The sequence below is a fragment of the Martes martes genome (genome assembly GCF_963455335.1).
Source record: "Martes martes genome assembly, chromosome: 11".
NCBI classification, from domain to species: domain Eukaryota; kingdom Metazoa; phylum Chordata; class Mammalia; order Carnivora; family Mustelidae; genus Martes; species Martes martes.
Window position 1 is genome coordinate 33425708 of NC_137899.1, and position 24698 is coordinate 33450405.

General features: G+C 45.6%; 2 protein-coding genes across 5 annotated transcripts in view; one reads left to right on the forward strand and one right to left on the reverse strand.

The window, feature by feature from the left end:
* The window catches only part of DMTF1 (cyclin D binding myb like transcription factor 1), a 44214-nt gene extending 39863 nt beyond the window's left edge, over nt 1–4351 (forward strand). The window contains exons 15-18 of the mRNA XM_080818885.1: nt 1102–1257; nt 1782–2156; nt 2674–2821; nt 3005–4351. Of these exons, the coding sequence (XP_080675011.1) occupies nt 1102–1257; nt 1782–2156; nt 2674–2821; nt 3005–3114 (789 nt within the window). The 3' untranslated portion in view covers nt 3115–4351. The remainder of the gene's footprint in view (nt 1–1101; nt 1258–1781; nt 2157–2673; nt 2822–3004) is intronic.
* TMEM243 (transmembrane protein 243) overlaps nt 1–24324 on the reverse strand; it is a 30758-nt gene extending 6434 nt beyond the window's left edge. Inside the window, exons 1-5 of one of the 4 annotated variants that reach the window (XR_013967668.1) lie at nt 24078–24324; nt 23113–23414; nt 7203–7253; nt 6096–6200; nt 4600–4790 (exon numbers count right to left, since the gene is read on the reverse strand). Coding sequence is in view for 3 of the 4 variants with exons in the window: in XM_080818886.1 (XP_080675012.1) it covers nt 4668–4790; nt 6096–6200; nt 7203–7253; nt 23113–23190 (357 nt within the window). In the remaining variant the exon portion in view is untranslated. Of the gene's footprint in view, nt 1–4179; nt 4791–6095; nt 6201–7202; nt 7254–23112; nt 23415–23687; nt 23991–24077 lie in introns of those variants that run through there. The other 3 variants (XM_080818886.1, XM_080818887.1, XM_080818888.1) reach the window with 3 other exon arrangements.
* Between the last annotated feature and the right edge of the window lie 374 nt (nt 24325–24698).

Here is a 24698-nt window from a genome sequence, read left to right on the forward strand (position 1 = left end):
TAGAATACATATATTTAAAGTATGTGTTCAGGTTTTTACTTAAACTTGGGTCATAAATATTTAAAGATTTCCATCCTAATTTATTAATAAAGAATGATAGTGCCTCAGCTTCAAAAATATCATGAACATTAGAGGAACTTAAGTAAATTAAGATGCATATATATAAAGTATTTACTGTCTGACCACATCTAATTTACTGAAGGTTGTGTTGTAAATGATCAGCTTTTACTTTTATGGAGAGGGAGGAAAGAAACTGAATCTTATTGTGTGCCAGGCACCATTTACTAATAATTTGTAATGCCCACAACCCCTTCCCTGAGGTAGTTATTTATGCCTGCTCTAGCAATAAGGTTCATTGAGCTGATCCCAGGAGAGCTGTTGTAACTTCAGTACATAGGACAATATGCTGTAGGATTTCAGCATCACCCTCTAAGTGCAACTACCTTCCCTTTGGGATAGTAGGATAAACTGAACTCAAATTATCAAATAATGATATCAAATAATCAAATAAAGCTGTGAAGGGCTTATTGGCATTGAATAGTTCTGTTACAGTTCTGTGAAACATCTAAAAGTATTGTCCATCAAATACTTTGTCATTCACAACACTAATTTCTATCTCTGTACATTTCTCCTTAGTATAAAAAGTATTTCGTAAAGTTATACTATGAAAAAAATCTTTTCAGCGCTGCTGTAGTAGTACCTTTTCAAAAATGGAGAGAGTGCCAGTTCTTTACGTTCTAGATAGACATGAAGGAAGACTGTGTGTGAGTTACTGCACTAGACACAGTGGCTTATGCTACCATGTCTTGGTGCCTTGAAATAAATGGCTAAGATAGCACCACAGAAATACATGGGAGTGAAGGGCAGGATCAAGGTCTAGCCTTGCCTCTCTGTTAAACCTCTAAGACAAGTATAAGGACGTAGGACAAGTCAATATTATACCCTTCATTTTATTACTTGAGGGCACCTTCAGGATTGGGAAGTACGTTTGTGCCGAGTATATTAAAGACCCCATTTTGGATATAAACCTAGACTTGATAAGTAAGCTTATTTACTCAGTCTGTTGCACCTATGTCATTCTCAATTTTTTTTTTCCTTTAGTCTTTCCATTTACAGCCCACTGGCACTCCAGGTACCTACCTACTTCAGACAAGCTCAAGCCAAGGCCTTCCCCTCACTCTGACGGCTAGTCCCACAGTAACCCTGGCAGCTGCTGCTCCTGCTTCACCTGAACAGATCATTGTTCACGCTTTATCCGTATGTTACGTCAATTCCTTGATTTTTCTAGTTTCTGTAGAGAAGACTGGCTGATGTCACCAGAAGCTTTTTGTTTTTAATACCATGAGAGAACCCAGATGCCTTCAATAATAATAATAGGTCTAGGGGGAAAATGATTATGTTCTCTGTTTAAGTGTTTACCTACATGTTAGGGACCAGGATTAATTGATAACAGAGTTTAAGAGCCAGAACTAATGTAGTCCACGTATTTAAACAATTTCTCCTACTGCTGTTGTCTCAGGAACATAGTTTTCCACCATCACTCTGCCTTCACTGAGGCATAACCCTTAATCCCATGTGTCTCCTTCCATGAGATGGAATGATGGGGATGAGGGGTCCTAGAAAAACAGTGGTAAGAACACTGCAGTTCCAGAGGTAAGAGAACAGGGGAGGGGACAGTAGGGTACCACCTATAAATTATAAATGGTAGTTGTCGCTTATAACTGAAGTCTGGTAGGGATTTTCTCATTTTGCCACTGATCGTTTTCTTTGACATTTTATAGCCAGAACATTTGTTGAACACAAGTGACAACGTCACAGTGCAATGTCACACACCACGAGTCATCATTCAGACCGTTGCCACAGAGGACATCACTTCTTCCATATCCCAAGCAGAACTGACAGTAGATAGTGATATTCACTCATCTGATTTTCCTGAGCCTCCAGATGCCCTAGAAGCAGACACTTTCCCAGATGAAGTTCATCAGCCTAAGATAACTGTAGAGCCATCATTTAATGATGCTCATGTATCCAAATTCAATGACCAAAATAGCACAGAACTGATGAATAGTGTTATGGTCAGAACAGAAGAAATCTCTGACACCGACCTGAAACAAGAGGAGTCGTCTTCTCCTTTAGCCCGTGCTTATGTTACTGAGGTAAGTTGCAGTTAAGGGAACAGTCTTCTTGCTTGAGCCTTAAACCTTCAGTTTGGAAAAAGCCTAGCAATAATTTATGGGGCGGGGGAAGGGGGGGGCTTCCATTAACTTCCTTTTTCCTCTGGACACAAAATCAAATGCAGACTCCACCTGTGACCTCACAAGTATGAGACAGCTGTGTTGCACAGCCTTAGCACCCATACTTTTCCCCCATACCCTTCCAAAAGATTGAGAATTGTTTGTTGGGACCTATGGAACCATTTTCAGGAGAGAGGTTCGTAGTAGGTCTTTGTGGTACAGGTTAGTAACCTTCCTTACCCCAGCATAACAGCATTGTTTCTTCTATATTCAGGCTTCTTTTAAGTTCTGCTTTCAGCTTTAATTTTCTTTTCTTTATTAAATGGGATAATGTTTGAATATTATGTCCTTTTAAACCTAAATGTTTTGGAATCTTTAAAGAAAACTAAGAAATAGGAGTCAGAATGTCTTTTTTTTTTTTTTAATTGCCACTGTTTAGGATCTAGAGTCTCCTACCATAGAAGAACAAGTTGATCAAACCACCATTGATGATGAAACCATCCTTATCGTTCCTTCACCACATGGCTTCATCCAGGCATCTGATGTTATAGATACCGAATCTGTCTTACCTTTGACAACACTAACAGGTACTATAATAGAACTCCATCATGTGCCTGATAAATCTTAAAGGGAACGTCAGGCTACTTGATCCAACAATAATTGGTCATCTTGTTAGATTTTTGTACTTTGATGGGGTACTTACTATATCTTCTTGACATGCATTAGAGAGTACATACATGTAAACTTACTGAACACTTAACTCATTACAGATCCCATACTCCAACATCATCGAGAAGAATCAAATATCATTGGATCATCTTTGGGCAGTCCTGTTTCAGAAGACTCAAAGGATGTTGAGGATTTGGTCAACTGTCATTAGGTAATTCTTCAGAGACAGGTAGCTCAGGCAGAGAAGCCACACTGTTAACTACAACATCTCCAAAGAAATAGGAGCAACTCCCAGGAGGCTTAATTCACCCTTCCTTTGGCTTTTAAATAGCTACAGTGCTTAAAGCCACATACATGTTGCTGCTATGACTTTTACCTCCTTAAACTATACCATCTGAGGTCTAGTCTAGGACAGTGTGTAGATGAACTGAGTATGGAGGTCTTAACTGCATAGATCCCTGTGATTCATGTTAACTGTCAGCAGGGAATTTCATTCACTTCAGCTACTGAGAAAAGTTTACAGTCACCAAAGCTTATCTACTCTGTTTTAAAAGCAGTCATATTCATCTCTAAACACCAGACATGGCTCTATCCAGTCTCAAGTAGGCCTGTTCATATTTCAGAAACGTCCCGTCGACATGGCATAGAGCTTACCAGTGACACTCGAAATGTTAAGTATCCTTAGTTTGAAAGGTGACCAGCATCCCATACAGAGACCTAGGTGGGGACTCTGTGGCCGTTACTGTTGGTTTACCCATTGCTGGCAGTGGGAGCTGATTCAGGCTGGGTACACAAAGAAGCATTACAAGATTTAAGAACATTCACTACAGGTTTTTATGACTTAGGGCATATGGAAGAGAATAGCAACACAGCTTACCAGAAGATAAGTAGAGTTTTCACCCCTTCAGAACCCACTGTTGTCAGTTTACAAAGTTAGCACTTTGAAGTAAAATTAAACTAAATGGGACAGGAAGGTTGCCTACCCTATACTATGACTCTTAGATGTTTTGCTATACAAATTACCCCGGAAACAGTTGAGGAAGGTATCAGAGTCTGCCCTTCACTTTAGTGCATTAGTTGGTGGGGTGCGACATAACTTCTCCCTCTCAGGCAATTTAAAAAAAAAAAAAAAAAAAAATTTGCTTCTGTTATAAAAGGAAAGAAATCAAGAGTCATTCCTGTATTAGAGAAGGTGAAGCCAAAATTAGCCTCTAGGGCTTTAATGAATATGACCCCTATAGAAAAGTCACCCCCCAAAAAAAAAAAGAAAAAAAAAAACCTTGTATAAATTATTTTATTTATTATTGTAATTAGATCTTCACAATCAAAGTTGTCTTTTCACCGTCTGTGTTTTGTTAATGTGAAATTGTAGTTATAAGCAAAAGTTGGTTGCCTAGGGAACAATAATTGTATATTCAGTTTAACAGAAATAAAAGAATATTTGTCTTAAAATGCAAGATTGTTACATAGCTTTCCGCCATGCACTTACATTATAAAAATGTTCAATTTCAAAAGTGAAAATTGCTTGTGCCATTTGAGCTTTAAGGGTTGGAATGTTTTAGTGCAACACCACCTCCTTAAAGAAAAAGCAAAGCAATCTAGGATATGTGTCCCCTGCAAGAGGGAATTTAAGATTCACAGTTAACATGAAAATCATGTATCAGACTTGTGCAGGAGATTCTTCAGCACAGCTTACCCAGCTCTGACTCACAGTCCTCACGTACAGCTTTGAAGAGACCTGGTCAGTATTTCTCCTTGGCAGCCTCACCTCCCCACGTCATGGAAGTACAGATTCGCACATATACATAACATGATGATAGAAAATAAGATATAGTAAATTAAATTTCTAAATTTCGGTTCTAAGTCTCCTTGTCGATACCAGTAGATCTAAAAGAAGAAAAAATAAGTAACAGTTTAAGTAATAGCCACTGGGCCTGGCATGATTAATTTTTAAATACAGCTAATCCTTTTCAACTATGACCAATTCCATCCATATATACCTCCCTCACCCAAGCGAGACTATCTTTACATTAGTCTACATTTCTGAAACTAACGTGGCCAGAATGCAGTTTTTCTCTTTATAATTCTAGTAGTACCAAGTTGCTACATCCAGGATCATACCGATTCCTGCTTTCTCAGCTACTCTTGTTCTGTTCAAACCAGTAGTCACCCAGTCACTAACAAGCCATCCAAGAATATCTACCTCTACCTCGTATGTCTGTTTTAAATGGATTTGAGTAAACGATAGAGCTCTCTCACATACTGGAAGGGATGGCAACATTTACATTCTTACTGATTACAGAGTCAGGTTGCCAATACACTAAGTTTTTATACAAAACTAGATCATGTTAGTCATTCCTGGCTTTAGGCTGGGAGTAAGAAGAGCCATCTCTGGTAGCTTTGTTCCAAAAGCTCCAGAAGTGCATGGGCCAACTCTTCCTTAGAGCAAAGGAGTAGAGCAGAAGAAATGCATTAGATAAGCACATTACAGTGGTGATTTAAGCCCTTTGTGAGTTGTGAGTCAAAACTTGCTTTTAAGGGTTTATAGTCTGGGTTCTACCTCTCTTCGAGGGAAATAAAACAGTAGCCAACTAATGAATGACTAAACAACTGGCAAATATCTAAGTGAGGATCTATCACCATCTTTGTTTTCTTTATGTAGAGGGAAATGCATCTTTATGGTAAAATTGTACATTCTTGGGACAAGGACAAAGCTGTAGCTTAAGATTTCCCAGGAGAGTCTTGGTGTTAATTACTTTCATTTGGGGAGATAAGCACAGAGATTAAAATAGACTAATTCTGTAATTAGAATTAAATTGGGAATGCTGTATCTCTTCCCTTTAGAGCAGTAATGGCATTTCCCAGATCCTGAGGGGCCTGTATGCAGTCCTTGAAGGAAGATGAATTAGGTCAATTAAACCAAAGCTTTGGCCACCCAAGTCTTAACTCTTCCCCCCTACCCCTCAGTCTTTCAAAGGAACAGTGTCCCTTTAGAATTAATGACTCCTGATTCCAGAAACTAAGTAATCTGTCAGTTAATACTGAGACTTCTGACTTCCTTTTGCATCAAGGTGGGGACGGGTAACTAGATACACCCTTTCTTACAGACCCAAAGCTGGGAATCAATCCTAGGTATACACTGCAACCTTCAGCCCTCAAGGATACTCAATTTAAATTCTAAATAGTACTCACAAGTATGCAGGCAGTAATACTACTCAAAGAGATGCAAACAGCAAAAAATATATTCAAGGGTTTTGGAGGTAGTTGAGGGAAAACAAAAGCACTGATCAGCGTGACCTGTATGAAAAGAAACTGTGTCAGGCCTCGGTTAGACTGGGGTTTAAGCTATGTCCTGTTATAAAACACTTAACATAGTAAAACAGTATCTACCACCAGGTTTGCCTTCTGGAATGTTAATATTTAGTAAAGTATTTGTAAATCTGTTCCAATATGTTACTTTTTAGTACTTCCTTTTCTGTACTTTTCTTCTACTATGAAAGGAGATAGCTCATAAAACTAGCTAAGCTCAAAATAACCTCTTGACAAAAAGATTAGAAAGCATTTAAACGTCATTCCCAGGATTAAGGATTACACTGGGAAAAGTTCTAACCTTTATTACGTTATTTTGAATATGCCAGCAACAATTAAAACCAAAAAGGGTTTTGAACATTTTGGAAAATACGGAGATAGGTTTCTAATATACTGGAGTTCTGTTTCTACCACAGATAAAGCATTATACTCATTCTTTTTCTTAAGAAGTCATTGAAACTTCACTAAAATTCTCTTTGATTTAATGAAAATGTGCTACAAAAATGCCATTTTCAGATTCTGGGAACTATAGCTTTATTTTACAGCAGTAGCACCAAACTACATTATGCGGGATAAAGAATAATGACCAAATAATCATTTTAAACCAAAGGATAATGAGTGTGCTTTTAGGGACGAAATAAACTTGAGGGATTAGCAGAAATGGGGAGTTGTGGGTGATACACAGAGGGGAATTGCAGGGGCCACTGAGAAGTTACAAATTTACTAAACACACAATGCAAACTCAGAAAGATTCCTTCATGTGTGCTTTTCAACTGGGGGGTGAGGGTAGAAATCTAAGTATTCCCATTGCCAACTGCGGTTTTGTTTAAGCAGTAATAAAACAATACTAGACGATGACTAGAATACCCCACAGGTTCACGTACTGGCCTCTTACAAGTCTTTTCCCAGTGTTAAACTGAACGACAGTGCTGAAGCTTTCAAAAAACTTTAGCGAAAAGCCTGGGTGAGACACAAAATAAACATACTTACTAGGATCAACAAGGATGTTAAGCTGCCAACAACTAAATTGATGATTCGATCCTGAAAGAGAAAAGCATTTTTGAGCTCTATGATGGACCCACGGCACTGCCAGAAAGGTACAGTTCTAGCCACTGGGGGGATTTAGAATTAAGAAACTAAGGGCCTGCCCCTCTCTGAGCATTACACATACACAGACTGCCAGAAAGGCAAAGTGTACCGTGCCATCAGAGTGGAGAAGGTACCTTGGGAAGACACAGACAACTAATTAGAAAAGGTTTCTGAACAGACAGGATGCTTTTACACTACAGTCTTTTGAAGACTGGGGAAGGACTGAATGGGGAAAGGATGCTTATGAATATTCCGTGTGCTGCTGGGAACAGTCTGAACAGAGGCAAAGGGACAAGTGCACTGGGATGGCCAGCCAGTCAGGAACCAGACTACAGATGATGTACATGACAGCTCAGGTGTCCTTGTCTAGTGTGATTTAAAAGTAGATGCTACTGCTGGAAGGGATCATACAATGCCAGGGGTGGAGGCCATCTCAGACCATCTAGGCCAGTGCTTTTCCAACTTAATAACAAAAGCCTTTAATAACAAAATAACCATTTGACTGGATGCAGAGCCTGGGGTTACCCACTGAGTCTTGTTATTCCCATCCCCACTCCAACCAATTCCACAGAAGGGTCTTAATATAGATTAAGATAAATTAGTTCCAGTGAGTATGATTAAATTTGTCTAAAGCCCCACAGCAAGTGAGAATCAGCTCTGTAACAGGATTCCCAAATCAAGGTCACTGGCTAGATAAAGCTTCAGCTGTATATATAAAACTAATATAATATTAGTAATATGTAATACACGTGCAATATATAGATTTGGTTGAGCTTACAGAACAAGGTCATGATTAAGAAACACTACTTTAAAGGCCATTGAGAAGACCAAGTAATCTTATTTCTGAGAAGAAGTCAAAACAAATAAATCGGTAGTCTTAAAGATTGTTTTGGTAACATCTGAGCAAGGAACAGCAGAATATTGACCATGAGTAGTCAATAAACAAAAGCTCACAGACAGGAAGGGCACAGGAAGGAACAAGCACGGAGCAGCAACTGAACACCATTTCCGAGCTACATTTAAGCTAAGAATCCAAAGTTAAGAGGCAAGCAAAGCTGAGAGGAAGAGTGAAGGAAAGCCAAGTATCCTGTGCCTGATCTAACCAAGGACAAACAACTCTCTCTAGACAAAGGCCACTGCAATTCACATGTTACAGGGACAAAGGTAACAACTCAAGCCACACCCTTCCTTACCTAGCCCGACTCCGAACAAATCTCACCTTTTCACCACCTCAGCTAGAGAAGCCTGCCCAGCCATATCGAGAGTCTAAAATTACAGATGTTTGTGGTGAAAGAGACCCAGGGGCAAATTCACTAATCACTAGTCACTAGTGTCCACACACAAGACAACTGTGTGTCTCAACCTAAGTTGTACAGTCTATTCTTGAGAGCCCCACTGTTTTTACCTCGTGAAAAAGGTCTAACTGAACTCTGGTCTGTTGAGAGAATATCTGCTCTTATCTCTTTAGGAGTTCCAGGGACTTGAAAAGTTTACAAAGGTCTACAAATTCACAACAGCTCTCTTACCCATAGGAAGAAGACAGTGAAGAGGTTCAGGTGAGGTAGCCAAGAAGAATCCCTTATCTCCAAACAGCACAGCAATATGCCAACTAGGATCAGAGCAGGAGGAAAAGTAATCATAGTGAAGGGATAGTAACTATGCCAAGAGCTTTTACATATCCTCTAAAAAAAAAATCCTGGGATGGAATGGTATCGGGACTATTTTACAGGTGGCAAAACATGCTCTGGGAAACAGAATTTGCCCAAGGTCTCACTATGGGTAAGAGATGGAGATGGGATTCGGTGCCAAAAGAGCAAATCCCATTTATGCTTCTCAATGGAAGAGCAACTTAGAACGCTACTTCTGGTCTTAGCAAAGACATCAACTAGCAGGTGGCCCCTCAAAAAGCCCATTAGCAAAGAACTACAGTGGAGTATCTTTCAGGAATGAAGAGATCCTCCAGTGACTTTTTCATGTTGTTAAACTTATATAAGCCTAACTGGTTTTAATCTTTAATGATAAGATATCTAAAATTTAATGAAGACTCCTTGCTTGCCTTCTAGACAGTTCACTGAGTAGAATCCCAAGTCATCTTCATGAGTGTCAGTCATTCTATCATAATGCAGCCTCTGGGACTCCCAAAATGAGATGAACCATTTAGTGTTTCTCGCCGGGTTTTCCTTCTCCAAGCCAATGACTTGGCTTCAGGCCTTTTGCTATCCAAGTAACCATGAACCAGGCCAAAGAAACACCAGAGTTGACTTAATAAGACCTCACACTTTCAGGCCCTTCTAAAAGCTGGCTATGGAAAATGTGGTCTGCAGCCTAGCAGCATTTGCCTCACGTAAGAGCCTATGAGAAATGCAGAATCCTGGGCCTTGTCCCAGAACGCACTGAATTAATCTGCATTTTAACAAGATTTGCACATTAAAATGTGAGAAGTTCAAATAATAGAGAAGAGACCCTTCCCTGGGCCCAGAGATTACTTTGCTGGGCTTTACAATCTCTCCCAGCTCCCAATCTCCAAAGATAGAGCAATAAAAGCAAATAATAGCACTTCAAAGGGCAGTTTTCAAACTAATACGTACCAAATAATTATAAAGTACATAAAAATAAGAATATTAAGTTCTCACAGAAACAGTCTCCTCCCAGTTTTATTATTCTTATTTCTGCCTACCAAAACTGCTCCCCTTCCAGACCTTTAGGCCTTCTACTGTGCTTTATTTTCACTCCCCAAGATAGCTTGACAGGATCAAAATCATCCTTGACCCTTAATTACAGAGAAGACAGGATTGGGAATTAGGACATCCTAGCACATGAACACAGGAAATGTATAGTCCTCAGAGGAATTCTACATATATTACTTTGTGAGTCATTTATTCATTTGAACATCTCCATTATATCAATAAAATGAAAATTATCATATTCCAGATGCAAATATAATAATGAATAAAACGGTCTCTACCCTCCAGAAGTTGACACTGTCCAGAGCTCAGGAGGGCACTAAGGAGAAAGTAAGTGAGGTACCTTCATCAGATAGAGAATATAACGCAAAGTCCAACCTGAAAGAGGACTAGCAGATGAACAAAAAGACCCCAAAGAGAACAAAAGTATGGCAAATGGAGATAGCCCATAGCTAAGCCAACTTCATTAGACCTGAGCAGAAGGGCTGGCATCAGCCCAAAGCAGTTAGCTCTTCATTTTCCTTGGAAATGGGGAAGGAGAAAGTGATGGACCTACATGCCAGTGGCTTGATAGAAGGTAACCCTGTGAATCAAGTAAGAAAACACAATCTCCATTTACCAATGGGTAAGTTCAATAAGACTGATCTGCCAAGGTCATACAACCAGGTAACAGCCAGGTCTATCCAATGCTCTTTGCAAAATCCAAGCCAAAGATCTAAGAATCTTTAGACCAATAATATGTATGGATCCAGAAATTCGAGTTAAGAGATCAAGCTGCTTATCTCCTTCCTGCCACTGGCTAACCATGTGACTTTAAAAAGATCCCTTACACCATCTGGGTCTATCATACCAGAGGACTGGGCTACATGGTATCTGGACCCTTCCTGCTTTAACGATTTATGGTTCCAGATTGTCAGCTTCAAACTGCAGTTGGGCCAAAGTAGAAGGCCTACTCCCCAGCAATCAAACAGAGAAGCCCCCAATCTTTCCTTGTTAGTTATTAGCCAGCTTGATACAAGAGAACCCCAAACACATGTCAAATGCTCAGATTTCATAACGGCCCTAGGAGGAAACTGACAGTAACATCCCAAATAAACAAAAACTGGCATTTGCCCTCAGCAACCTGGAAATACCCTGGTTCTAGACTGTTCGGAATGCTAACAAGTATTCCATTTCCAGAGCAATTTATTTTTTGCCTTCTTCCAAAATGGATTTAAGGGCTTGTGCTACTACAGTAAAACCCCAACCCATTCAAGCAACAACAAAAAGACCAAGACAAAATTTCCAAAGGGGTTTAGGGAGTGGAGTGAGAGGGCAGGCACAAAAATTGGACTAAAGAAAACATCTGATTTAAGCTCAGATGTTAGTACTAAGACTGCTGGGGAAGTGGGAAGTGTAAGAGGGTTTATAACCACTTGCTGATTAAGCACAATGGATCACTGGAAGAGGCAAACTTTGGTTGCATGGGTCTTTGCAAATACAGGGACACAGAAAACAACCACCTCACACATAACCGTCTCGTACTGACCCCTAAGAAAAAGAGAAGACCTAATGTTCTCATGAGAGTGAGCTGCGGAACGGGAAGTGGGGTGGCTAACATGCCACCCTCCCAATTTGAATGCTCACCCTTCAGAGCTCAACTTGAACATCAAGTGTACCATAAATCCTTTCTGGGCACCTTCCCCTCAGGATGAGATGCTCTTGTCTCCAGACTCCCAAGATCACACCGCCCGGACTTGCCACTTACTGCACGTCTCCTCCACTAGGGCTAGCAGTCAGTTTCAGGCCAGGCAGGCAGCCTCTTGTCTTCCTTCCCTGCGGCCTGGCACACGGTTAACTCAGAATTGTCAACACAAGTGGCCAAACAGTACCTCTCTCCGAGGGCCTCTCTCCAACAGAGGCTCCTCTTATTACTCATGTGGGGTCCGGCTCCTCGAAATCTCCACTCCCAGGCAGAGCGGCACGTGGCCTCACAGTTCCAGGACAGACATGCCACAGCCCAGCAGAAGCTATGGCCTGCTCCTGCACCCTCAGCGGTCCATTCCTGCCAGCCACGAAGGCCCGACACCTTCCCAGGTGCCTCCAGGCTAGGTTCCATTAATTCCATAGAAATAAATAATACACCAGGCTCCAGCTTTCCCAACCTGAGGACAAACCCAGTTACTGACTTTGGGCTAGATAGAGCAGGACCACACACTCATTTCAGAGGCTTGACAGCAACTCCTGCTGAGGAGTCCATTCTCCGGCGATGCTGCTCAATACTTCCAGGGAGAAGCAAAGGAAAACAGAAAGCTCTGCAGAAGAGAAAACCCTGGATGTGCAAAGCCACAGAAACGATCTCTTCTACCCTCTGGAGAGAGACAGAGGGTGCAAGTCTTGGGGTAAGATTGAGAATTCCATTTTTGGCGTTGCCTCTAATTTTGTGACTCTATAAAATCCTTCACCTCCAATACTATAGTGGGTAGCCCAGCAGACCCACACCCGCCTGCTGAACGTTCTCTGCAGGTCTGTCCTCGCACCCACACTCACCAAGTCCTGTGAGCCGTCCCACCCCCTGAAACCCATTCATGTCAGCCAACGGCTTTGTGGGCTGCAGAGTTCTCCCACACACTGCATTTCCCTTGCTGCCTGTCTCTGAACGCTGTCTCCAAGAGAGCCATGTCACCATGTACTCATGCCAGGTTCACGGCTGAGGAATGGGGTGCAGGGCATTGTCTACTCCCTCCCCGGGGCCAAATGGAGTTAGCAGCTGCAGTAACATCCTCTGCTATGGTCCGCGTTGTTTGTGCCCCCTAATTTCTCAAGTTCACATCCTACCGCCCACTTGACACTATCAAGAGGTGGGGTCTTTGGGACATAATTCGGCCACAAGGGTAGAATTCCCAGGAATGGGCTGGTGCCCTTCTGGCACATGAGGGCACAAACACAAGCTACAGCCTGGCAGAGAACCTTCATCCAACCGTGCGGGCATCCTGACTTCGGACTTCCAGCCTCCAGAATGGAGAGAAAGCAATGTCTGTTGTTTATAAAAATCACCTGGTCCTTGGTCTGTGCTATGTTGCTGTAGCAGGCCAAATGGACTAAAGCATCCTCTTGAAGACCTATGTCCAGTCAACTTCTTCCCCCTCCTCTTCTCAGTTCCTCGATCATTTCTGCACCTGCTTTGGCCAAATCTGTATCCCTCCAACGTTCTGCTCTACTGCCCCTCAATCTGGTCTACCTGCATCCACAGACTAGATCATTCCGCAGCTGTTACACCGAAGCTCTAACTCGAGGGCCTCCCTCCCGATCTCAGGCCATGGGGTCAGAAGTTTCAGCTGTGCACGAAGACTCCCCAGTGGATCTGTTCAACATCTGCTCTTGATGCCTTGAAAACCCAGTCCTGAGTCCCCCTGCAAACCCGCAATGACTTCTATGCTCCAGCGCTGAGCCTCACTGTGAAGCCTTCCCACTGTCCTAACCCCACCTGCCAGTTTACACCTCTGTCTCCCCCCTCTCCCTTGTAAGGTCTGGGAGCCTGAGGGCCATGTCTTCCTTCTCCGCTGTCAGACTGCGGGCCACTCACTACATGAGTTGCGTGGCTGCAGTCTAGCCCCATGCTTTGTCCTCCCCGCTGAGCACCCTGACACCAGCCTGCAGCACCCCACGGCAGGAGCACCTTTCTCTAATTCGGACAAAGCCAAGCCATGTGGCTGAGGAAGCCACCAGTGCCCAGAGGAGAGAACCTTGTCTGGTTTGTACAATGGTGCCACTGAATCGGCGGGTAGCACGAGTCATGTTAACCACAGTGCCCGGCATCTATCAAATACCCAAATATTCACTCAAATACAGACTAACCGAGTTGACTGCCAATTCCTGTTGTCAGCTGAGCCTTCACTGCGTTCCCATGGCCTTTCATTCTGAGATGACGGTCCCTGCGTCTCTCCAGAAACTGGTTTGCAGGTCCACCTCATCTCAGCTTCCTGATCCCACTCTTGCAGCCTGTGTTCAGCAGACATCCTTTCAAAAAAGATGCCAAGGAAAAGAGGAAAACTCCTCCTCCTCCTGTTTCCATTCTTTCCAGCCTGAAGGGGACCAGGAGGTGACCTGCTTCTCTGCCAATCCTGCACCCACTCCCTGGCTCAGTTAGCTCCATCCTCATCTGTATGTTGAAGCTCTCCATCATGGAGTCCATCTCTAGCCCACAAAGCTCAATTCCCTCCAGCATCAGAAGAACTTTCCATCCATACTACCACCCACTTTGATGTTAGGCATTCATTCTCCACTCATCTTACAGGCCAAGTGTTAGGAAGTTAGGAAGAAAATAAAACCCGGTAAATGAAGAGTGATGGGGGCCAGAACGGGTGGCAGGGGGGCTATTTATAAAAAGAGGTCAAGGAGTCCTTTATGAGGATGTGACCTAAGGAGTGGAAAAGGAATGAGACACGCAAGGATCTGGGCAAAGGGTACTGCCAACAAGCCACTACAGCAAATGCCAAGGCCGTGAAGCAGGAGTAAGCCTGGGAAATGGATTAAGGAAATAAAAAGCGGGGAGGGGGGATGTCCGAGTGGCTCAGTTGGTGAAGCATTTGCCTTTGGCTCAGATCATGATCCCAGGGCCCCAGGATCGAGCCCCACATCAAGCTCCCTACTCAGCGGGGAGCCTGCTTCTCCCTCTGCCTCCCACTCCTTCTGTTTGTGTCTCTGACAATAAATAAACAAAACAAATAAATAAATGGCCAGGATGGCTGAAGCTCAATAAGGAAGAGAGAGGGAAGAAAAAGGATTGCTTAATGCCTTTCTAACTTCCCTGTAGTGCACACATGCTCCACGAAAAAAGATACACGTCCCAGCACATAGCATACCTCCTTGGACATACTGTGGTTAGTAAATGAATACAAGAATACACGTGTGCACACTCAACAACCTATAGCCTCCAGAAGGAAATCATACTCACTAGCACAGCACTCAAGGTTCCCACCCAGCCATTCCCAGCAAGCTCTCGAGTCCAGTCAGTGGTACCCACTCCTGTACTCTCCTGTTCCCACCCCTTTCACACAAGTGGGACCTCCTGCTTGGGATTCCCTGTCACCTTCTCCTATCAAAAATCTTAATCCTACTTCAAGGTCTAAGACTCAAAAGCCCTCTGATCCGGTGTCCTGAGTAGAATTTTCTCTTTCTTCAGGCTCCCAGAACTTTGCTCATCCTTTCATTAAAGACCTCGATCCCATTTTAAATCCAGAACTTATCCTCCATAACCCACGAGAGCTTCAGGTCACTGAAGATTAACTTCTCTGGTGAGGCCAAGAGAAGACAGTCCATTCAGCACGCAGGAAGTGTCCAAAGGGCACCACTTCCTACCATTGTTAACCCGACTGACTGAGTCAGACCCTTGAGCCACATCCTCCAACTTTGTGCCAAAGTTTTTGCATTTCTCAAACTAAACCAATACTATAAACAAATGGCCATTCTCAGAAATGATTTTCCTTTTATTTCTTCCAAATCTCGGGGGGAAACTTCTTGCCAGCAAAGTGCTGGAAATGGCACAATCAGATGCCTCAAGAGGCAGCCCTATAGGTATAAACCTACTGAGAGGATGTAAAATGTGAGAGGCTGGGGCCCAGCTGAAGCAGGAAATCTCACGCCTTGTCAGTGGGTTAACGTGGTTCCCCCAGAGCTACACGGCTCTAAGCAGGAGCGTCCCCCTCACGCTGTCATCCGGGGCCAACCCAGGGACAACCTGCACACAGTAGAAAGCCAGGGGAAAGCTTATCTCACTGGCAAAATGTGGACAATAGTGAACTTGATCCTAGGTGCTGCTCTTCTAAGACAACCCAAAGAAACACCAAACTTGGAACGAGCAGAAGCTGCGTGAGAAGGTGGTCACCAGGGTGCAGGCACACCCACACTTTACGACCCTCACCCTCAGCTCCCTGTCAAATGCGCCATGACCACCACAGCAGCATGTCCCATCTGAACACCACCCCCACCTCCTCTCGATCTGGACAAAGTACATACACAGACATTTTCAAAGGTTTCCCTTACTGCACACACCCACATCTTGAAGCAGCTTTCATTTGTCAGTATTTTTGTACCTCCAATCCTACTTGATTCTCTTTGTCATAGACACATGAACTTAAAATAGATGAATTTCATTAAAGCATCACTTATGCAAATCAGATCACAGTGAAAACAGAAAACAAACTTACTCCACGAGTTTAAGGGACAAAATAACCCCTAGAATCCCACAGGAAGGGGCCGTGACCTCTAGCACAAGAGGCACAGTACAAGATTACGAAGTTAGGAGCCCGAAAGACAGAACGGATTTATTCCCCCACCAAAAGCCGGCCTGCGGCCTTAGAGGAATCATTCAACTTTGAAGCCTAAATTGCCATTTTCATACAATGGTCGAACGTGTGGGGCTGCAGTAAGGATCTGGAGGTAGAATCCTGGTAAAGCCCCTAGAACGGTGACAACTCCCAAAGAGTCGGTAAGTGGCTCCTGATGCGGACAGAGTAGTATTTTTACATCTAATGGAGCATCTTACCTATGAGAGGTTGGGTCCTCAGAGATGAGTGGGAGTACAGAGGGCTCACACCCTGGCGCCAATTTCTAAGTCAGCCCCAACTTCAAATGCATTTCATCATTCCCACAGGGACATTCAAGTCTGTCAACCCACTGGATCCTAAAACAGCTCAAAAAATATTACTATACATACACATGGACCATAGCCTGACCCTCAGGAAAGGAAGGACTCTTTTCAGCAGACCTAGCCTACCACCCACAACCTGCAAAAATCCATCTGTGGAGATGACCACTCAGCAGGCCAGGGAGCTTCTGAGAGGCCAACCTCAGGTGAAGTTTCCAGTACAACACAGTATTAGGTTTACTACCTGCCCCTCGGCTGACGCACAGCAAGGAGAGGATCACCGGAGGCCGTTAGCTGGTTAGCTGCCAGAGGGCCTGAAACTCCTGTTTTGGTGCCCAGTGTTCCAGGCTTCTCAACACCAGCCCCCCTCTTCAACGGTCACCCAACATGGCCCAAGAATGTAGTTACCCTTCTGGTGATGCTCACTTCTCACATATTAACATGATGTTAATATACTTAACATCAAGAATGGACATTATGCCCAGGGCCGAAAAGGTTGGAGAAATGAAGCAAATGGCTCCTACCCTCAAGGAGCTGACACTCGGGGTCAGGAAGGCAAGATCTAGACAAATCCCTCACAACACAAGGAGTAAGCGCCAGAGGGCACCTCCGAGGGCCGGGCTCATTGGAGGGCAGCACGGATGCAGGCGGGGTTTTAAGGAATGATCTAAGGTGGGGATTTAGACTGAACAGAATTCAGACATTTGGAGAAGAGAGGGAGGGCACTGGATCCAGGGAATAGGTTTCTTTGTTCACTTAAACCTTTACAAGGCTCTCCCTCCATAATAACTTCAGGGGCTGCAGACAGACGCATTCCTTCACCACCCTGCAAAAATCATCAACCCTGTCCTTTTGTTCTTTTTCCTGAAGTTAGTTAGAGAGCAGGGGTGGGATGCCAGGTGATATGTCTTATAGAACCGGTTAACATGTCATGAACCAGTACCCCCTGGCTGGCACCAGGTGGGGAGGATAGCAAATCATAACCTTGAGAACTTTCAAGGTCCACCCGGGTCCTGCTCTAACTGCCACATACTTTTGCTAACCACAGATCAGCCGTTCCTCGGTTCCACAGGGCAACTCAGATAGGGCATGCTCTCCCTTGCTTTCTTGTGGGGCTGCCCTTCTGATAACCCATCTTTCTCTGCTTCAAACTCAGGGACCCAGAGACTGGCCTACTACGCATCAGGAGTCTGGTTTCGGGGTTCAGCAAGAACACTACAGAAAGGTAAACAGAATTTGCCAAGAGCAGGCAGCAGCTAAAGGGAAACAGGTCCACAGAGAGGTTCCAGCCTGTCCTGGGCTTCCACACAGCATGGGTTAGACCATGGGAATCAGCCCTCTCTCCATGCTCCAGCATCCTCTGAGGGGCTTTCTAAAATTACAAATGCCTGAGCCCAACCAGCAAAGATCCCCAGGCCTCTGGTCTGTGGGTGGGAGAGAGTAAACTTACTAGAGTAAGAAAGGAAAAAGGCATGGCATGGGTCATGCTCAACTACGTCCAGCACAAGAAATCCCAACTCAACGTGGCTGATCATTGGAAGAGAGGCAAGGGGCCAGCTGATCTGGTACCTCGGGCTACCAGATCCCCTCTGAGGGAGACAAGAGCTGCGGTCAGAGGATCATCCAGAAGCTGTATCAAGAGGAAAGCTAGAGGCCTGCACCCCTCAGAGTAAAGACTTCAGCTTTCTAGGCAGGGGGAGGGGCGGCAGGTAGACACAGTAATCTTAATCACAGCTTTGTTATTAATTAAGCGGCAACCCTTAAACCTCCTCCCACAAAAAGCACAAAATAACTCTCTCTCAAATTAACTCTCTCATTTTCTGCTATAATCTGCAGAAGCTAAAGGCCCCAAGTTGGAATTGCTTTCATTGGAGTACAGGCCATAAAAAGACCTTCTTCTCCCAATCTGTTTGTTTGTCTTGTTTATAGGAAGAAGAAAAAGTACTTTTGTACACGGACCTTTTGCCTTTGGAACCAAAGATCTGAGCCTTGGGACCCAGGAACGTATCCCTACACAGACCCCACACCCCGCTCCTATTAGCTGAGTTCAGTGATGTACCTCCACCGAAGTCGCTCACCTTCTTCCGTCACATCCAGGTATGAATGGAAGGGCAACCACAGTCACCATCCGCCTTAAAAGATCAATCACTCATTTTTGGAACCAGTAACAAAGCAACACAACAGGCTGGTCCAGAAAGCAGTTTACATGACCTTCCACCAGGGGTAGCTTTCCTGCTTTCCCAGTGGTGCTAGCTGTGGGGTGCTGGTTTACCTTCTCCCCAGAGAGAACCATCTCTCCCTCCCATCTTAGAGTCATCCATCCAGACTGGAGGGCACTGACTTCAGATGACTGGGCAGGCAGCCGGCAAACCAAAAGAAGATGGACTCACAAGCCCTAAGGTTAAATTAGGGTCCCTCCGTGACTTAGAAAGATGGCCCCAACTACGTGTGGTGCTAAGGCAAATTTTTAAAGGCAGCCACAGACAAGAGAGGAGGAAATTCTCCAGTTTTAGTTCACACTAGGGTAGGGAAGGGAGGAGCAAAGGAAGAGGCTTCCTACAGGAACATTGCCAAGTGTTCTGTGGAAATTGGGCTCATGAATGCTCCCATGGGGGAGGGAAGAAGTCCATAACTCATCATGTCCCTAAAAGGCTACCTTATCAACAGTCCACAAGTACTACTTACCCACCCTCTCCAACCAGAGTCCTGGTGAACATCTGCTTGTTAAAAGTTCTAACAAGTCCCCCAGAGAAGGAAACTTTCTTCTGAGAATGACTATGGAAACAGCGTAACTAAGAACTAAGCTGCTTCAGAACTGTGCTGTCCAGTAAGGCACCTGCAGCTGTTTGTGGTTACTGAGCACCTGGAATGAGCTCATCCAAACTGACACGGGCTCCAAGGGAAAAATACATGCTGGATGTCCAAGGCTTAGTAGATGTCTAATGTCTAAGTAGATCTGCTTTTGTATGGATTAAACATTCAAATTTATTACTTTTTTATTTGACAGAGAGACTGAGAGAGCACAAGCAGGCAGAGCAACAGAGGGAGAGGGAGAAGCAGGCTTCCCACTGAGCAGGAAGTCCAATGCGAGGCTCGATCCCAGGACCCTGGAATCATGACCTGAGCCGAAGGCAGACGCTTAACCAACTGAGCCACCCAAGGTGCCCCTCAAATTTATTTTTTGGTAGGAAATTAAAATGTATTGAAATTAATTTTACCTGTTTATACTTTAGTATGGTTACTAGGACATTTAAACTCACATAGATGGCTCAGATTGTATCTACTGGACCGTGCGTCTTTAGAAAATGCTAAGCTAGAGCACAGGCTTGGCAACTGCGCCATAGTTATGCCTTCCCTTCGAACAATGTACTAAGTACATCCCAGACTTTGGGAATGGATAGAAACAGCTGAAAACAACATTCAGACCAGGATGCGTAAGCTAGCCCACCCAGCAATACGTAATTCTAAAGGAACAACAGACAGGTTTCCTTTTGTCCATCATCCGAGATATCTATGCAAGGACAGAACGGTTTCACTTTGCCTTTCCCTCCACGGCTCTGAGAAAGTATTCCTAAGTATCATGCTGAAGTCTGACTATGTTTGATCATGTTTGGTGAATGAAAGAAATATGTGCATCCCATACAGGTGAACATAAAAGAGACTTCAGAGACTTGCCCACAAGGAAGATGCTCAAGGCCCACTGGGTTATGTATCTTCTGTCCTACAGTAGATTCTGGAATCTTTCACTCACACCCTGACTTTGGATGAACCTGCTTCCTGGAACTGGGTTAACTGGAATGTGAATGTCTACAGTGCTTTTCAAAGTATGCACACAGACTGCATCACTTACTATCTACTCTCAGTGGCAACTCCTGAAAGGGAGCTGTTCAAACACTACCAGGGAAGAGCTAGTAGTGTGACTGAACAAGCAGCCTGCTGTGTGGATTAGCTTCCTCAGTTATACAGCAGCAGGCACAACGTACACCTTACAAAGGAACGGGATGACCCAACAGGGGAAAGGCTGAATGCCTAGCATGCTGTGTGGCACCGAGGAAAAGTAGCTTCCATGGACACTCTTCTCTGCTCTGGGGGCTTTCAGTCATCTTTGCCTTAGAGGTAGATACTGGACCTAAAGCTCTAGATTTAAAATTGAGAGACTAAAAAAAAAGAGAGATGAAAGTAAAATTGAGAGGCTACATATGGTCAGTTGTTGTACGGCAAACAAGATTACTGAAAGCTGAGAGCATCTAACGGAGTAGGACAGGAAGTGGGCTTTCCCCTTGCTGGGTTTTCTCCTCAGAAATGGTAGCTTGTTAATACTAAGTTTCATGGTGACGTGGCTTTTGGGTCCAGTTTCCTGGTATCTGAAAAGAGAGCAGGCTGGGAAATACCTGCACAGAGGGGCCAGTGAAGGATTTCTCCGGGTCACTAGGGATCCGGCCTGCTCCGGCAGCGACTGCTCTCCACAGGAATGGCTCCCCTACAACGTGCCCAGCCCAGTTCCTGGGCCTGGTCTTCTGTACATCCTCCAATAAAACCACCTGCCGTCATTAAAGACCTAGGTCTCTCCTTCAGACCGGACATCTCAATTTGCAAGATGCAGCAAGTTTTCTCCCATTCTCAGACCAACGGTCCCTTTCTTTTCTCAGTTCTGGATAATTTCTCTATGTCTAGTCATTCTGTCAGCCTCACAGAGGGAACTAAATTTTGATATGTGGAATTGTACCTCATTCTTAGTCTCTGAGTACCTGAACCTACTGTTATAAGGCCCAAAGTTGCCTAAGTAATGCTAGGCCTATCAGCTCTTGGACGAAATAAGCAGGCAACAAAGAGAAACATTTCAAAAAATAGTCAAGTTCTTGGATAGGTTTCAAATTGATCACAGGCTATAGAAAACTTACAGTCAGTGACCGTTTAGGCCCAAGCAAGTCAGAAAACATCAGTATTTCTCAATGTCTCTGTAAATCAAGCCCATTATCAAGTCATCTACCTCAGTGTTAAGGTGCTGTGGGGATTAAAGGTCACAAGTCTACATCACCCAGAACCCCAATATGTGCACCAAGGCATGTGAGGGAGACACTGAACTTCTTAGCTCTTAGCACAACTGGACAGTCAGGTGCCCCAGGTCCAACACCTTCACGTAGGAAGCTGTCTCCACTCTCCAGGCCCCAAATCCTCTTGTTAAACCCCAATTGAGGGGCATTCATATGTGCAAGCCCAAGGCTATCAGAAACCAAGATCTTCCCCAACAAAAGTGACCAGTTTCTCCAGCACACCCCCTCTATGTCTCATCATAACACAGATCCAATGCATCACATTTGTCTATTTCACCCACCAAACTGTGTTCCTTGGACCATGAGGACCCTCTCACGTAATACTTAATAATTGCAGTAGAAATAGTAACGTCTAACCAACTAGAACCACGCTTCTCAAACCATGTGCAATGTGAGCCAGGATTATGCAAAGCCACACAATAGACAAGGTGCATCTTCCTAGAGATCATTTTCTTTTTAAGCAACTCTACAAAACAATACCCCCACACAGAGTTTAAAGAAATCATGGAGTAGTCCTGCAGAAGGACTGCAGCTTCCAAATTCAGAGTTACACCCCACCCCGCCAGGTGTACAAGTTTCCTATCCTTTCTGTCAGACGTCCCCCCAAAGCTGAAAAACCCAAGAAGTTCTGGACTCCACATGTGCCCTACTTTTTGAGAGGCTTGAAAGGACTGTCACCTCTCTCCTGCTTTTGCATTCCTGCACCATCTCTAAAAATAAATAAATAAATCTTTAAAAAAAAAAAAAAAAAGGACTTTGTCAGGTCAAAGGTCACCAATACTACCCTGGGGGGGAGGGGGGACACACAGGCTCATTTTACCAAAATGACTCAGAGGTTAAAGCGGAAGAGAGAAAAAGAGCTCTCCTCCATTACTGGCCCAGAACATCCCCAGATGAAGCCTATAAGAAGGCATTATACTTTTTGTATTAAAAAATAAGGTCCTACAGCTTGTTTAGGTCCAGAGACCCTCTGATCTCTTCCCGGAACGGAGCGCCATCAAAGAAAGCCTCCTATGGAGCCTCTCTGCTTGGCTGCCTCAGCAGTAAACTCTTAATGGTTCCACGTAAATACTCATCAGAAGCACCTCTCCGGGGTTTTCTTGCGGAAGCTTTGGTTGCACACCTGAAGCCTCCTGAAGGTCAGCACTCCAGCGCCAACTCCCCTTCCGAGAGGGGCTGGAGAGGGGCTTCCGTACTCCCCTGAAGGATCCCCAACAGCCCGGAACTTTCTCAACTTTTCTCCACCCCCGCCTTCAGGGCTGCGGGGCCAAACCTGTCCGGAGCGAGCCGAGTGGCAGGACAAACATCTTAAGAGGGAAGTAGGATTGAAGAACAGCTCTCTCTTCCTACAAGTACCTTCAGGGGCCGCAGCCAGGACTCGGTGGGAGAGCAGATACACACAGAAATACACACATCCCCAACTCGGTCTCCAGGGCCGCACTCACCTTGGCCGACGTCTCTCCGAACAGCGGTCTGTTGTCCAGGCCGCTGGTGCCATAGGTCCTGGTAGAAAAGTCCTCCATTTTAGGGTTTCTTCGCTCTCCCAGGCCACTCAAAGCTGAGCCGGCATTACCTCCCGAAGGGTCGGGTCCACGACTGCCCACGCCGCGTGCTCACCGAGAGCTCATGGCCGGAGGCGCAGGTGGTCGGGGACTTCCCCGCGGCGGCGGCGTCGGGTGGGCGCTCAGGCCGGGGGAAACCGGCCGCTCCGCCCGAGGCCCGCTGCCCTCCTCATCGCGAGCAGCTGCTGCAGGAAGTGAAAGGAAACAGACACCGCGTGGCTGACTCTCTCCGGGACGCCCCGCCCGCGCGGCTCCCACTTCCCCAAATCTCAGCACTCAGCCGGGCGGGGCTCGCTGCCGGGGCTCGCTGCCAGGTCCGCCGGGCGCCGCAGCTCGCACCGCAAGCAAATCCGCGACCGCGCGCTCCCGGGGGGACCCGCGATTCCCACCCCTCACCACCGCATTCCTTTACACGATTGTTTCCCAAGCCTTCTCAGTATTCTCTTGGGCACCAATACCTCCACGCTCAAGAAGGAGGGGGGTTCCAGTGAAGACTTCATTACAAGCCCCTCTCCAAGCCTTCGGCACCTCCCCTCCCCTCCAATTCTCGAGCGGCGGGAAAAGTGAAGTTCCCCCAGCCGAGCGCTCCGCGGGCCTCTCCCCCAGCGCTGCAGCTGCACGTCGCAGCCGCGGCCGCGCCAGGCACCTCGGATCCCTTTCCATTTGCCGCAACTCCCCGCGTACCGCCGCGCTTTCCGCAGCTCTCCTCGGCTCTCTCCTACGGGAGCCCCGGCAGGAGCACCCGCCCGGGCAGAGCGAGTCGAAGAGAAAATCCCGCCTCGGTCGCGCACAGATTGGCCACCCTCCCGGGAACCGCCCCGCTCCCGCCCCGTGCCCGCAGGCCAAACCTCGGCGTCCCCTGCCGCCCTCGCGCTGGGGAGTCCTGGCGGCGCGGGGATCCGCGGCTCTCGGGCTCACACACCCGCTGGAATTCGATGCCAAAGACTCTGGGGCGCGGGCGAGACGTGCGGAGAAGAAAGAAACCTTCCGGGCTGGCGGAGAGCGGGCTCGAGTGCCGAGCGCGGGGCTGCGGAGTCCCTCTCCTCGGCTCCCCCGGCCGGGACCCGCGGCCTCTGTCGCAAACCGACTTGGCCCGCCCAGGCGACGTCACCGCTGGGACAGCCAATCCCGCGAGCCGAGGCGCCGCATTGGCTGCGGAGCTTTATTTCTGGAGGTGCCAGTTTATTCCCGCTGGGGCGGCCAATCTCCCTGGCTGCTTGTTTCTCAGCCTCTTAGTAATTAGCGTCTGCGCGAGCCACGTGGGTACAGAACCTCTCTGAAGATAGCTTTGCGTTTGGCTGAAAACATCTTTAAAACAGCCAGCCTGTTTTAACCACACCAGTTTTTGCGCGACTGGGACGCCACGCGGGTCTTTGAGAAATTTGGTTTAGGGTGGTTTGTATGTTTGTCTTGTTTTGTTCTGGGATAGAGATCCTGCGGCATTTAAAGAAACAGTGGGCACGTGACAC